Genomic DNA, 14,807 nt, shown 5'->3' on the forward strand with positions numbered 1-14,807 from the left:
TTGAAAGGCACTGTCAAGTAAAAAACATTTGGCTCTGTTTAAATCCTGTCTTATGGCTCAGGTTCTGGTGGAGCTGGTGAACGATGAAAACGTCTCAATGCTTTTGGAGGAACTCAAAGGATACTGCACCGACGTGAACCCGGACACCGCCCAGGCCGCCATCTCTGCTATAGGTAAAACTCACACTGGTGTTATAGAAGAAGGGGGTCTAAACTCCAGCTTTAATCAAATCAAATCAGGGCATGCATACAAAATAAACTGTTAAATAAAAATAGACTTTGACTGAGTATTAAAGCAGAACTATTGTGCTTGTGTCTGCTCTATAATTATAACCCCTGACACCCATGGATCATTGTGTTATAATATGGACATTTTAAATCACAATATTCATCTAAAAGGATATCATGGATTAAGAAAATACAACTGAAGAATGAAGTAAGGCTGAAATGTAGGAACTGTGGACTTGTACAAATACTTAGGCACAGTATTTGATTCTGAGCTAAGGTTTGACAAAAACACTGATTCTGTTGCAAAAATAGGTCAACAAAAAATCCACCGCTGCACAACCTCAACTCTTTTAATGTCTCTGAACCAATCCTGTGTGGGTTTTATCATTCTTTTATTGAGTCTTTTTACCTTTTCTTTTACCTGTTGCTATTATGGTTTGTCAGTCAAAGACAAAAACAGCCTGAACAACATTGTGGTCTTAAGCCTCTAACCGCATCAAAAAACGACCACGCGCAATCCAGAGCACCCCATACACGAATCCCGCAGCGCACACAAATACGCACGGAGCAGACAGCGACCGCACAGTGAAAAACACCCGCAGACACACTCATCACTCCACGCCGATGAGGAATGGAACGGAGGAACGAACCGAAAAAGCGAGTGCAATGTGCCTTTCTGAGTCACAACTGAGTCACTGCGAACACGCCGACAATCCGTTGGTCCCAGACAGCACCCTCCCTACACGCCACAACTGAACAAAGCCCAGTGTCACCGTGAACGAACAAACAAAACCACTCTCCCATCACACTGTTGGGTTTCCTTTAAAGTCCGGTGCGGTTTATTTGTGAATAATTTTTGAAAACAGACCATTTAATGACAGTGCACCTTATAATCCAGAGCGACTAATAGCCCGTAAAATACGGTAATATAGAGAGGTTCTTCCTGATGCCGTGTGGGAGGTGCTGATGCCCCAGCAGGAAAACAATTAGATTAGCTAATTCCTTTATTTGCTCTGCCATTGGGCTCCTAAACACAAAGATGAAATAGACACAACTAGTTTTAAATGTTCTGTTTTGCATCTGGCGTTTGTGCCACATTTGAATTGTATGTCTCATTTGCACCTGACCTGTGTGTATGTGTGTGTTTTTTATGCTGCAGTCTGTGACTGCAAACATAATTGCTCTTTGGTGATAAATGAAAGTTATCTAAACTGAAGTAAAGTACAGAGCAATGGTGTGTCCCGGTGCCACTGAAAACAGGGATTGATCAGAAATATAGCACCTTGAAAAAACAGACCTGGAGTTGTGTTTTGTTTCATTTACACATGTTTAAGCAACTCTTTATTATTAGTCTGTTTACATCTCCAAAGCTCCAAATGCTCTGTTCCACCTTGTGATGTCATAAAGTGCAACAGTTCCTTTTACCTTTAGTTGAGCAGAGATTGACAATTCCAGGACTGAAATGATCCAAGGTGGGACAGAGTTTTCTGTTTGAGAGAAGAACTCAAGCCTAAACCTCCAGGGTTTGTGTGTTAATGCAACTCCATGTATGTTTGTGATGAGGAGAATATCTGACCTAACAGATGTAATAAATGTGCTCAAAATAACTGCTTCCTTCCAGTAGACAGTTTATTAATATGTATGATTTTTCCAACACTGTTTATTGTTTTATAAATGCTCATGGGAACACAATTTTAGCTCTGAAAATCTGATTTACACAGAATAATGAATTTTCCTTGCCCTGTTTTACCTCAAAGTCGTGCTGTGCAATGTGCAGTGATATGACGAGACTGTTTATTTCATTACCTGCTGATTGCATTGGTTCATAATGAGAGAATTGGAGTTAATTGCCTCCTGTTTTGTTGCAGGGCGCATTGGAAGAAGCTACAGCGACAAATGTTTGGAAATCTTGACCGGACTCCTCGGACTGAAACAGGAACACATCACCTCTGGTAAGAATATATATCAATATATCCCAGTATCAGTATTTGTGATATCAGAGGGTTATCCCCAATATCAATACTACTGTTGCAACGATTAATCGACAAATTGTATCGACTGTAAAAGAAAATGATAGTTATATTGTGATCATTGTAATTGTTATCTGGACTCCACAGACTCTAAAACCAACATGGAAAGACCTTTTAAATAAAAAGGTCACAAATGGCATTATTAAAGCTACAGTATGTAACTTTGTAGCCAAAATCATTTATTAATTTGTATTATTGTGTTTATTGCACTGAAAAACTTGTGTGAGCTTGCATCTCCACAAACCTGACTTCTCTGTCCTCAAGGAGGAGAACTTTGTATTTCTGTGGAATCAAAGATTTAATTTCCATCAGTAATTAATACTTTGCAATGTAATCAACATTCTCTGGGTGTGTGAAGCTAACTGTAGACACTGCTCTGTCTGTCTCTGTTAGACTTTACTCTGAGCTTGATTTTATCACAGTCTGACCAGAAACAACTGACTTAGCTGAAGTACAACAGAGGAGCTGGTGCTGTTGAACACGTCCCTCTCAAATAATCAATTACAAGCTAACTAGCATTAGCCAACAGTTGTTAGTCACAGAGTGAATCATTCTCACCTTTTGTTGAAAATCAAACTCCTAAACAGGACTCTCTGTGTGTCGGACGCCCTCCCTGTGGATGGATGGATGTGGTGTTCTTGTATTAGTGTAGCTGCTCAGGTTGCAGTCTTCTCTCTAAATCTTTATTTGAAAGTCAAATGTGTATTTGCTTCACATCATCAGAAGGGGGCACTGTGGCATCACTGGAAAAGTAGTTCAGATTTAGTCCCAATATTGACACACATGTTCACGTGACATCAACACTTTGGGAGAATTCCTGTACTAGTTGAATGTGAGCTGCAGACAGCTCAGAGTCTCAGCTGGAGTTTGCTGTAAGTGTCAGATGCAGATGTGTGTTCTTATATTTCTGTATTTACTGGGCCTATCCACATGATACAAAAACTGGCACAAAGCTCAACATCTTCACCTCAAAGAGGTGATTGTTGTCAGCCATCAGCTGCCTGTAAGACAGAAGATTAATATGACAAGTTTGTGCAGTTAGTCCCAAACAAGAGATGAAAAGGTTCCACATTGTGGACTTGTTGCTGTTACTGTTTCTGATTGTAATGCCAACCTGTTATGGTATTTAGGTCAAACTCCTTTACAAACCTGTTTTACAACAGACTGGGAACAAGAGCTGTGTAATCACATTTTGTACCGTGTCTTCTTTGTAGTAAAATAAATAAATCTTTGGGTTGGTCCAAACTAAATATCAGCCACACGCTGTTGTCTTAATTCCAGCTAAGGCAGAGTGTCAGGAGGTTTGATTTGATTGTGTTGCTCTTTCTGCTCTGCTCTCTACAAGAACTCATCACAACAGATGAGATGATTTGTGTCGATACATTGGTTGAAAATCTAACTTCTAAACTAGACCCTTAACACGTGTGCATTGTGTTTCCATGGTAACTGCTGATTGATCAGATGCCCTCCCTGTGTGTTACTGACTAATCTGTCCATGTTCCCCTGTTTGTTCTTGTGCACCTGCAGCTGTGGTCCAGACTCTTCGGGACCTGGTGTGGGCGTGTCCTCAGTGTTCAGACATTGTGTGCAGCGCCATTGAAGGCTGTGAGCAAACAATACAGGACGAACAGGTAAGACACGGTGTTTTCTGTCAGGAGAAAAAAAACACATTGTGGACTTTGTTGCCATTACTGATTCTGATTGTAATGCCAACCTGTTAAGGTATTTAGGTCAAACTCCTTTACAAACCTGTTTTACAACAGACTGGGCACAAGATCTGTGTAATCACATTTTGTACAGTGTCTTCTTTGTAGTAAAGTAAATAAATCTTTGGGTTGGTCCAAACTAAATATCAGCCCAACACTGTTGGTTAATGCAGGCTAAAACACAGTGTCAGCAGGTTTGATTTGATTGTGTGGCTCTTTTTGCTCTGCTCTCTACAAGAACTCATCACAACAGATGAGATGATATGTGCTGATACATTGGTTGAAAATCAAACTCCTAAAACTGGACCATCAGCTCATGCTCGTGCGTTGTGTCTTCTGTGTAAACTTTACAGTGTGAATTTTACACTGTAAATAATGACACTATAAGCAGTGACACCCATGCTGTTCTCTTGATTCTGTTTTGAATAAACAAATGTGAAAAGAAAGAGAAGAGAGAGACACCATCTAAAAACTCTCTGTCTGTATGTAAACATTATACAAATTATTCCAGATGAAATCACAGCAGTCTGTATCCCAGTGTGTCAGATGCCCTCCTATCCTTCTGTCTGTGTTAAGCACATATCACCGGTTGGAGCACCTTTTCACTAAAACATAGAGATAATTCCATAACTGCTACACAATAGTTGTGATTAGACTAATACAAATAAATGATGGATTAAACTGTCAGAAAAAGTCTTTCCTTGTGCTTAAACTTGTCTCTGCATTTTCGATATTTGGAGTTTTCTGTGATGATGACATAGAGGGATTCTGTTTTGGAACTCTGTGCGACTTCCTGAATTTTTGTACTTTTCTTCTCAACTTTTTTCCACAAACTGTCACTTAACTAGTGGAAAACTGATAAATATTGATCACTCATACTATCCCACCAAACCAAGTCCTATTAAGAAAATCACGAAAACCTGTCCTATGCTCTTTAAAGGGCCCATATCTGTGTCAGATTTTGATCTATGTCAGAATGATTCATCATTCATACTTGGAGCTGTGTTTTTTTTCATTCACACATGTTTAACCCACAATATTTAGGCTGAGACACTCTGTTTCACCTTGTGATGTCATGTGATAATATTGTGCTCCACTGTAATTTTTAAAGTCCTGCACCTTGAAGATTTCAAGTTCACAACTATCCTGTTCACTTGAAAATGATCACTACATGACATCACAAGGTGGGACAGAGCATGTGGAGCTTTGGAGATGTGGACAGACCAATAATAAAGATATATATAATAATAATATATATATATATATATAACAATCAAACATGTGTGAATGAAACAAAACACAACTCCAGGTCACAACATCAGAATAAAGCTAAAAACTCACAAGAGGCATTTGTATTTTGTAAAATGTGAAATATTTGCAATGAAGTGCATTTAAGGTAAACTGATGGATACAAAAGTCTAGTGCAGTGCTACATCTGCTCTTTGGGATTCTCAAGTGTTTTTACCCAATGCTGAGATTGGCCCTGTAAAAGAGCCCTTTGGAGATATTGGATCTATAGAAAATAGAAAATAAAGACAGAGAACTGTTAATGCCATTTCTGGTTATGTCAAGAAGTTCTTCCACAGTCTTGAGTCAGTGCGAGATGTAGCTCACAAAAAGGTATGCTCTGTGCTCAGCAAAGATAAAAGTACAGCAGAAAGCCAAACAGTCAGACGAGGAAGAAACTATTGTCTGTTCTGTTGTCATTGCAAAGCACCAAATCAAATCACTTTGATGCACCAGCATCAAAGTGAATCATTCAGTAAAAACATGTTACAAGGACAGTATGCAATACTAGAACCAAATGAAAACACACCATAGCCAGAGAGACTGCAAATAAAGCAACAACTTGTACACCTACGTGAAAAAAGGGCATCCATTACAATTGTAGTTAAAAGCAACACAATGATATCAGACTACAAAACAGAAGTGTGCTTAGATCATTATTCGGTGTGGACACTATTCAAGACATGAGTGAAATCACAAAAGTGCCATAAAGTGACAATGGGCAATTCAAGAAAAGGGCACAAATAACAGAGATCAAAGTGAAAAAGGAGGAAACAAGTGAACTTTGGGATCCACCAGTCGAACTTTGCACTTGACAACTGAACAACAATAAAAAGTGAGACAAATGTTGAGAGAGGAAAGCGATGTTTTTGCAAAAGATGAATGGGACTCAGGATGCATTCGGGGTCCCAGCCCCAGTGCCTCCATATAGGCCTCTGTCACAGCCCTGCACCTGGTCAGCGCGCTGGACTCAACACCTCATCACCCCCATGACCAGAGCGCACTCTTAAGCACCACCAAATGGTTCATGCATCAGACCCCATGTTTCAGTCATAGGTACTGTGAGAAAAAAAGACTGTGTAGATTACAGACAATTACATAAAAGACATACCGTGACCAACAACCTGTTCTGTAAATTACAGGAGGTCCTCCAGAACCTTGGTGGAAATTTATGGTTTACCATGTTAGACTAAGATAAAGCATATCATCAGGGCTTTGTCAGTCCAGAAAGCTGAGCCTGCACTACCTTCATCACACCATGGGGTCTTTATGAATGGCTGAAATGCCTTTCAGTGCTACTGAAATGTTGCCTTGGAGACTTGACAGGTGATCTATGTGTGTCATATCTTGATGATGTGCTAGTTTTTAGCATAGACTTTGACCAAGTCCCTTTTATGTTTTGATTGTTAATGTGATTTACTGTTCATATACAGTCCAGGTGTTATGCTTTTATTATGAGAGTGGACCCAGGAAAGAGTAGCACTGTGCACTTGGAGAGATTATGGGGGATCCTTAAATGCACAAATAAACAACTGACTAAGTTTGCATAGGCTTATTCTACTCCAAACAAGTGTGTGTGTTTGAACACAGCAGTAGTCAGTATGCTCAGGACACTGGAGCAAACTCAAAAACCCAACTGGAAACACCATTTAAACAAGACACACATACAACTCACACATCTACTGGATTCTTGCCTTTTTATCTGTTATTTAGAAGAGAACTGATTTTGCCATTTGACCTGCTACTCCCAAGAGAACAAACACACTCACAGTCTCCTCTTAAAGTACATGCTTGGAGAACAAAGTACAAAGAAAAAAGTGGTAAAGACAACCCAGTGTATGTGCGACAGCAGTAGATGGTGAAGGAGCCTTTATAAAAATCTCTCATTACCCTGTCCTTATGTTGGTGATGGACTAGACACTACAAAACAAAAAGAGACATGCAACCAAAAGAGACAAGTAAACAAACTAAAACCTACAAGCAGAGACAACGTTGTTGGTGATGATTCTGACAGTAGTGATGAAGAGTATGAACTGCTCGTCTCAGTCCATATGCCCCAGTCTTCAAATCCAAAGACAGTAACATTGTAGTAGAGACGCAGGCTGAAAACCTCTGAAGAGCAGAGTTAATTGATGGATGAAAGTGATTCTACAGAGCTCAGTGGTCAAGTGGACGAGAGACTTGAAGAGGACATGCAGGCACAGGACACAGGTCAGAATGAGGACACAGACTCTGAAGGACAAGCAGCTGGACCTGTAGTGCCCGAAGACACAGACACATCTTCAGAGGACGAACATGAAGCAGAACAAGAGACGATCTACAAGAAAAGATGCATCTTTACATGATACATTAGGAAAACCTAGTGTTACGTTAAAGAAGTAGAAATGTGTTTGTGTTACAGCTAAAAAAGTCGAGTCAGTTATTAGAAATGATTTCTTGTGACTTCAGATTTCACTGAGATTCACTTGAGTTATTGATGTATTTGCATAAAGCAGTGTGTGGTTCTAGACAATACGAGAGCTCTCTGTAAATGAGAGTACTGTATTCTGCACATGATATATAATGTTAAGACATTAAGTAAAGAGGAGTGGTAGATTTACCCATGTGTGACTTAATGGTCTTGGCCTACTAATGTACCTTTGAATGAAGTCCATACATCAGGGATTCTAGTTGTTCATCTGTTTATGTTTACAAGAAAACATACCTACTTCAGTGTTCAGTGTTAGATGCTAATGATAACTGAGCACTTAAAACTATAAAAATGTTTTGCTAACATTTCATTATTTTAGTGGGGAGGGTGAGGTTGGCTCCACCTAGTGCCTCCGCTCAGTTTCATTTCTCTCCAACAACTAGATCAGGAAAAATACAATACACAGTTTGCAAAACCCTAGAAGTACAGGTTTGGGCACCAGTCAATCAGCGAAGAGACATATATTCTGTGTTGTCAACGATTCATGAGATCGAGGATTTAAAGCCGGAATAAAGAGAATGTTTGGTGAATTTCATCAAGGGGAAAGACGTTATTGTCCTTCTTCCTATGGGATTTGGGAAAAGTTTAATATACCAGTTAACCCTGTTAGCGGCGCATTACATGCGTCACGACCAAATAACAGCGATTGGTTAAATGATAAAAAGTACCCACCTACCGTCGAGTGAACGAATCCTAACACTGCGAGGTCAGACAGTTTCTACGAAGTGAAACGAAGTGAAACCGGCTGATGAATCAGGCTAAGGGTGTAGTGCCCTGAACGTTAAAAATAGAATTTTTCTACTATAAAACCCATTAGAGAGTTCATTACAAAATTAATAGTTAATTTAAATAGCTAAAAAAATAATAATAATAATTTAATATAAATCCATATTTGATAAATAATACTTATACTTATTTTAGAATTTCATTGTATCTATGTACAAGGACTTATGGGAACAGAGCGTATTGATTTGTGATTGTATGAAGAGGCGGGAAACAAAACAAAACAAAAAAAATGTACGAACCAAGAACTGAAATGAAAAGTTTGTCCAAAACTAAAATTAATGTGAGTCTTGTCGTACATTTGGAGGGTGCAACATCAGGTCCGTGTGTGTGTGTTCTCAGGGGAGGCAGGCGCTGCTGTGGCTGCTGGGAGCCCATGGGGAGCGTGTGCCCTCGGCTCCGTACGCTCTGGAGGCCTTTATCGATGGCGTTCGCTTTGAGCAGAGTCTGTGTGTGAAGATGGAGCTGCTCTCGGCTGCTCTGCGCCTCTTCCTCTGTCGCCCTGCAGAGACTCAGGACATGCTGGGGAGACTTCTGCACTTCTGTATAGGTGAGCTGTGGGACTGTCACTTCTTCATACTGCAGTGACATCATGCTGGGGTTGTCTACATGTATACCTATGGTGGAATATTCAGCAGTTATCGTGATGACACACTTCCCATACTGGATTAGCAAACAAAAAGAAGCTTGTCTGAAAACTCAAGAAAAAATACAGTATGGCTTCAAACAACATCTTTTCAGGATTTTTAGATTTTTTATTCTTTTAACAGAGCCTCAGACAGAACAGTGCCTACAGTTAGCATCGCTGTTCTGATGTGCAACTGAAAACTGTCATGTATATGCACGGGTGAGGCTCTTATAGGGCCTCTGCTTTATGTCATGAAGTGGCAGTTCAGGTTAACAGACCTTCAGAAGTTCAGTAGAGACTGGAAATTTCAGGGCTGAAATGATCCAAATGATTCTAGTGAAGGTGTATGGAGTTTAAAAACACAGTGGAGCACATGACATCACAAGGTGGAACAGAGTGTGTTTGAGAGAAGAGAGATGAGAAAACAACATTATAACATTGGTCAAATAATAGTGTAATATGAACCCTTTAATAGAAACAGGACCACTGCCTGACAGACCCGACACTGCACATTTCACTGTTACATGCAGCAGATTTTCATCCAGTCATTATTTTAGAAAAGTGCGACCACCACCAACACACACACACACCACTTTCTTACTAGGCGATGCAGGTGAAGTGTCTTGCTCAATGACACGATGACAGTTTTTGCAACTGGCGCCCCCCTGTGGCACTGGATGTTCCCAGTGATCTACCATCCAAGTACTAAGATCTGAGATCTGGTGAGATGAGGTTTGACAAGCCGGTACGGCCACAGACGTGACATTTTTTAACCCTACACGTGTCACACACTTTCTGATTTTTTCAAATAATCATGACTGAGTACAGAGATAGTGGGTGGGGCTAGGGGGTAGGTGAAAACAGACCTTTTCTGAGCCCTTAAGCCTCAAACATCAGAAAATTATATAAACCGTATCTATCTCCATGGAGAATGTATGAAAGTATTGGCCAAGAGCCAGTAGTCCGTTTCCATGGAAATGTTGTTGCTTTGGTTATACTCTTCAACAGTATATGGATAAAACTACTCAATCTCCATGAACTACGTATGGTTTTATCTTTCTGTTTCCATGGAATCATGCAGTTGACAAGCCACCTCCAGAAAGTTACATAATGTAGCTTTAAAGATGCATTGTGTAACTTTTCTGGTAGAGGATCCACCACCTGCTTTTCTCCATGGATATGTTCTTGCTTTGTCTGTAGTGTTTCTCAGGATGGTGTTAAACCTTTCTATCTTTATGGAGACTAAATCAGTTCAAGATAAAGGTCAGATCTGCGGAGAGGCGAGCCCAAGTTTTTCTAGGTATTTCTGAGCTATAAAACCACTTGTAATTGAATAAATGTATGGGAGTGCTGTTTAATGTCACACTGTGGAACATTCCAGCCAGAGCAGTGACATTTCCATAGAAACATAAAGGTGACAGACCCCCAACCAAAGTGGCACAGTGCACCTTTTTTTCTCTTATTTTATCCGTTGGTCAGACCCTCTAATCGGATTGTATCGTGTAAAATTAACCTCTCTCTTTTAACCCTGTTCTAATTTTAGTCCCTCATCAAAAACATACCTGGAACTGTGTTTGGTTTCATTCACTGAGGTCATTCTATTGTGATTTCCCTCTGATGTTTTTGTAACAGGAAATTGAAAAAATATCGGAAATCCGCAAGTTTCCTATGACGTTCTTAAGTCCATAAATAAATCAAACCATCTCCACCCACAGTAGGAGCACGTCTGCACTCAAATTACCTTTTTTGTTTTAGATACTTTGTTGTTTAGGTATTATCTTAAGTTCTGAATCAAGAAGGATCTTGAGACACTCCCGCTGTAAGGTTCAAATTCGCCTCGCAGCAGACGGACCAATCACAAAGCAGCACTTAGGTTTGGCGTGGGAAACATGGAGACGCTGACAGACGTACTTCAGCCAATTTTAACAAATATACAGCCTATTTAGTAGGGGTGTAATGATATCCAAGTGCCACGATACAATATTGTCACAGTATGAACCTCACGATACGATATTTATTGTGATATCGTGGGAAAGCTCACGATATGATGGGGAGGCTCACGATTAGGGATGTAACAATATCCAAATCTCTCTGTACGATATTCTCACAATACACATTTCACGGTACGATATTTATTGCGATATTTTCTGGAGGCTAATTTGCTACTTTTTCCTCTTAAAATGCCTCAACAAGACTTAATCCAAAGAACTAAGACTTAAAAGTGTTAGAACTGTTATTTCTTCTTGCAGTCTGCACTGAAATGAAGCAAAGGATCATGGTCTATGTAGTTCCCTCTAACTTTTTTTTTTAGCTATTGCTACACCATAACTCATAATTTAAGCAAAGAGACTTGTGATTCGATGCATTGTGATGGTCCACGATATTATTGTGAGAACTTTGACAATATGATATCACGATATTTCGCTTATTGTTACATCCCTGCTATTTAGTTTATGAAAAACGTGCCAAGGGAAGAGCTTTGTGCATTTGTGGACAGGGAAGATGTCTGTGCTCAGTGTGACTTTCCAGCTTGTTCCTCTGTTGTAAAGCTTTGACCAATCAGATTCTAATAGTCGTCATGACGTTCTGTGTTTTCCACTCTCTTTCAGTGAGAGCCGTTCCAGATAAATGTGTAGATTTCACTTCAGAGTAGGGATGTGCACTGCCTTGAGTCTGACGATACGATACATATCAAGATATGCACATCACGATTTGCTATATCACAGTATATCCCAATATTAGGGTGACCAAACGTCCATTTTTCCCCGGACATGTCAGTTTTTTGCGTCCTGTCCTGGTGATGCAAATTCATTACCATTCATTGAGGACATTAAACTGAGCGTCTCTTGTAGCTCTGTGACTCAGAAGGAGCGAGCAGACACAAACAGTCGGTCAGTCTGCAAAATGCCGAAGTGCAAATGCACATTTAACAATGACTTGGACAAGAAATTCTCCGTTTTCCATCCCGGTCGGGACAAGTGGGAGGCCATGTGCACAGGTTGCGAAGTGAGAGTACAGTGTCCCTCGTTTATCACGGGAGTTACGTTCTAAAAATAACCCGTGAAGTAGTCAACTTTATATTTTACTATTATTCTATCTGTTTTAAGTGTGTAAAACCCCTCAGCACACACTTTATACACTTTTTTCAGACAGGAGAGGTGCAACCCTTTTTACATCTTTCTTAAAACTTATTGCTGCTGTCGTCCTTTTGTTATTTTCCTCGTTCTTTATGTAATGAACTGAAGATTCATTTATTCCGTAATGGAGCCGCAGAGTCCTGCACGGCTCAATTTTTGGAGACAGTACAACACCGCACCTGACCCTTAACCCGAGATTATATCAAACTTTTGCGCAGGCTCCACACCTCATGGAGGTAAACGCGACAATTGCCCGATTGTGCTTTGCAGACAAACTGCTCGGCATTCTCTCTCTTAAGTCCAAGATTAGTCCTGGTTTAGTCCTGACCCTCCCGTGTGTACAAAAAATAAAAAAAATCTGCGAAATGGCGAGATCGCGAAAGGTGAACCACGATATATCGAGGGACGACTGTAGCTCAATGTCGAGGCCCCACCTTCCAGCCCCGGTAAGGTGTCCGGGTTTTCACAAACGGAAATATGTTCACCCTACCGAATACAAAAACAGTGGATGATTACTGCAATTTATCAATAATGACTTTTAAAGGTTGTATAGAGGATTTTCCAAGGAACGAGAAATCCAGCGACTGTTTGTCGTTTTTCAAATGTTGCGCATGTGTGAAACCACCCCCCCTCCCCCACAGCTCCCTACGTAGAAACGCCTCCTCCCTCCTCCTCCTTATGCCAGAAACAGGTTTGTTTCTAGAAAACAAGTACTCATCGCTGCACATGACTTGTAAACAACTAACTACAGTGTTGGTTAGGCAAGGTGGAGAAGTGAGGAGCAGGGGGAAGAGCGGAACGGGGAGAGGGGAGCGGTGCGCGGAGATTCCATGCGTGGAGAAGTGAAGAAGTGAGGAGCAGGGGGAAGAGCGGAACGGGCAGCGGGGAGAGGAGCAGGAAAGGGTGCAGAGAAGGGTGCGCCGAGATTCCGTGCAAATGAACTAACTACAACACGCAGCAGCAAGCGGACTCTTTCTTTGCCTTGAAAATTACGTTTTCAGACATAGGATATCGCTTTGTCTAGCTGTCTAGCTTGGAAATAAAGTACGTTTTCATAATAAGCAGAAGTTTCCTGTCCAGGAGTAATTTGGCGACCAATGTGTCAGTCTTTAGACCCTTCGTCTGCTTAGTCGCACCACCGCTGGAATGAATCTACAAGAATCACCTTAGTTTGGCTTTGCTGCTTTTCCCCTTGTTTTCTTCTTTCAGCGACCTCAAAAACGGACTTCAGCTAACAGATAACAAGGCAGTGTCGTTATCTATTGGCAAATGTTTAGCTGGCCCCACCACGTCCAGAGTTGATGAATTTTTATTCTCTTTTTTTTGGTCATCATAATTACAAGGCTACTGCACCTCTATAATGCTATCATTGACAATTTGAAACAAAAAATATCCTTCAACAACCTTTAATAATACAGTCAACTACACCTTCAAGAGAACAAAACTGTATGAAGTATAATTTGGTACAATTTTAAAATCATGAGAACAGTGAATGCAACTAATGAATTATTGTGAAAAATATTATTTTAAAAATTGATTTGAATCGATTTTGTATCGATTCAAGAATTGTGCAGTGAAGTACCATGGCATATCACTGAATCGATTTTTTCTAACAGCCCTACTTCAGAGTAACACACATCAGTCTGTCGCGAGCAGGTTAAAACAATTTGGAGAAAAATATCCAGTTGTGATTTCTCTGACAAGCTTTGTGATTAGTTTAGCGATTTATGTTTAAATAATCCTGTTCAAAGTGAATATTTGGCCCGAGCCAGTAACGTAGTAACTGGCGAGGGCTATTGTTCTTCGTCGGTCACATTGAATCGCATTTTTGACCCCCTGAACATGGACGAAAAGTCCCCAAACCGGGGCTCAGATCGACCAGTCTGGCGAAAAATTCGATAAAATGGGCATCGCGACAATGCCCAAAGCACCCCCACTCAACAGCGCCCTCTTGAAATTTCAAAATTTTGACATGAATGGGAGGCTGAGACACATATTTTGTCGTACGGTCACGAAATTCGGAGCAGTGATAGAACTCAAGGAGACAAGCAAAAAAAGCCAATCATTGTGCACCCCTATGATGAACAGGAAGTCGGCCATATTGGATCAAAAATTCGCCGCCGTTTTGACTTGGGTGTCTACAAAAAGATTCAAGTCCCCGGGGTTTGGTCCAAATGAGCTCAGATTTGACATGTCACATCTAGAGACATAAAGTCACAAAAATCATCAGAAGGTTTTTTGATACTCCTTATGGTTTGCCCGTAGCACGCCGGCCAAAAAACGCCTTCATTTCCTGTTTCTTCGGTGACCTGTCACGGCCACAGGCATTGTCCTAGAGAGCTCAAATTCAAATCACAATTGTGTGATCCAGACCTGAATGTAATGAAATATGAAATCTAATAAAAGTGAACTCTATAGCGCCCCCTACCATAGACATGAAAAGTAAACAATATCGGATTTGTACCAAATTCGGTGATTAAATTCTATGCATGATTACAAGAAAAAAAGTGTATTACGGACATGAGGCATTTTTCATGGT

The 14,807-nt window shown here is 40.4% G+C and overlaps 1 protein-coding gene across 1 annotated transcript in view; it reads left to right on the forward strand.

Annotated features, from left to right (window-relative positions):
- Nucleotides 1–14,807, forward strand: part of ap4b1 (adaptor related protein complex 4 subunit beta 1) — a 31,300-nt gene that overhangs the window by 7,817 nt on the left and 8,676 nt on the right. The window contains 4 exon segments of the mRNA XM_020926976.2: nt 62–173; nt 2,096–2,179; nt 3,785–3,888; nt 8,846–9,053. Of these exon segments, the coding sequence (XP_020782635.2) occupies nt 62–173; nt 2,096–2,179; nt 3,785–3,888; nt 8,846–9,053 (508 nt within the window).

The sequence above is a fragment of the Boleophthalmus pectinirostris genome, unplaced genomic scaffold, assembly GCF_026225935.1.
Source record: "Boleophthalmus pectinirostris isolate CB_2022bp ecotype Guang Dong unplaced genomic scaffold, ASM2622593v1 HiC_scaffold_2823, whole genome shotgun sequence".
Taxonomy (NCBI): domain Eukaryota; kingdom Metazoa; phylum Chordata; class Actinopteri; order Gobiiformes; family Gobiidae; genus Boleophthalmus; species Boleophthalmus pectinirostris.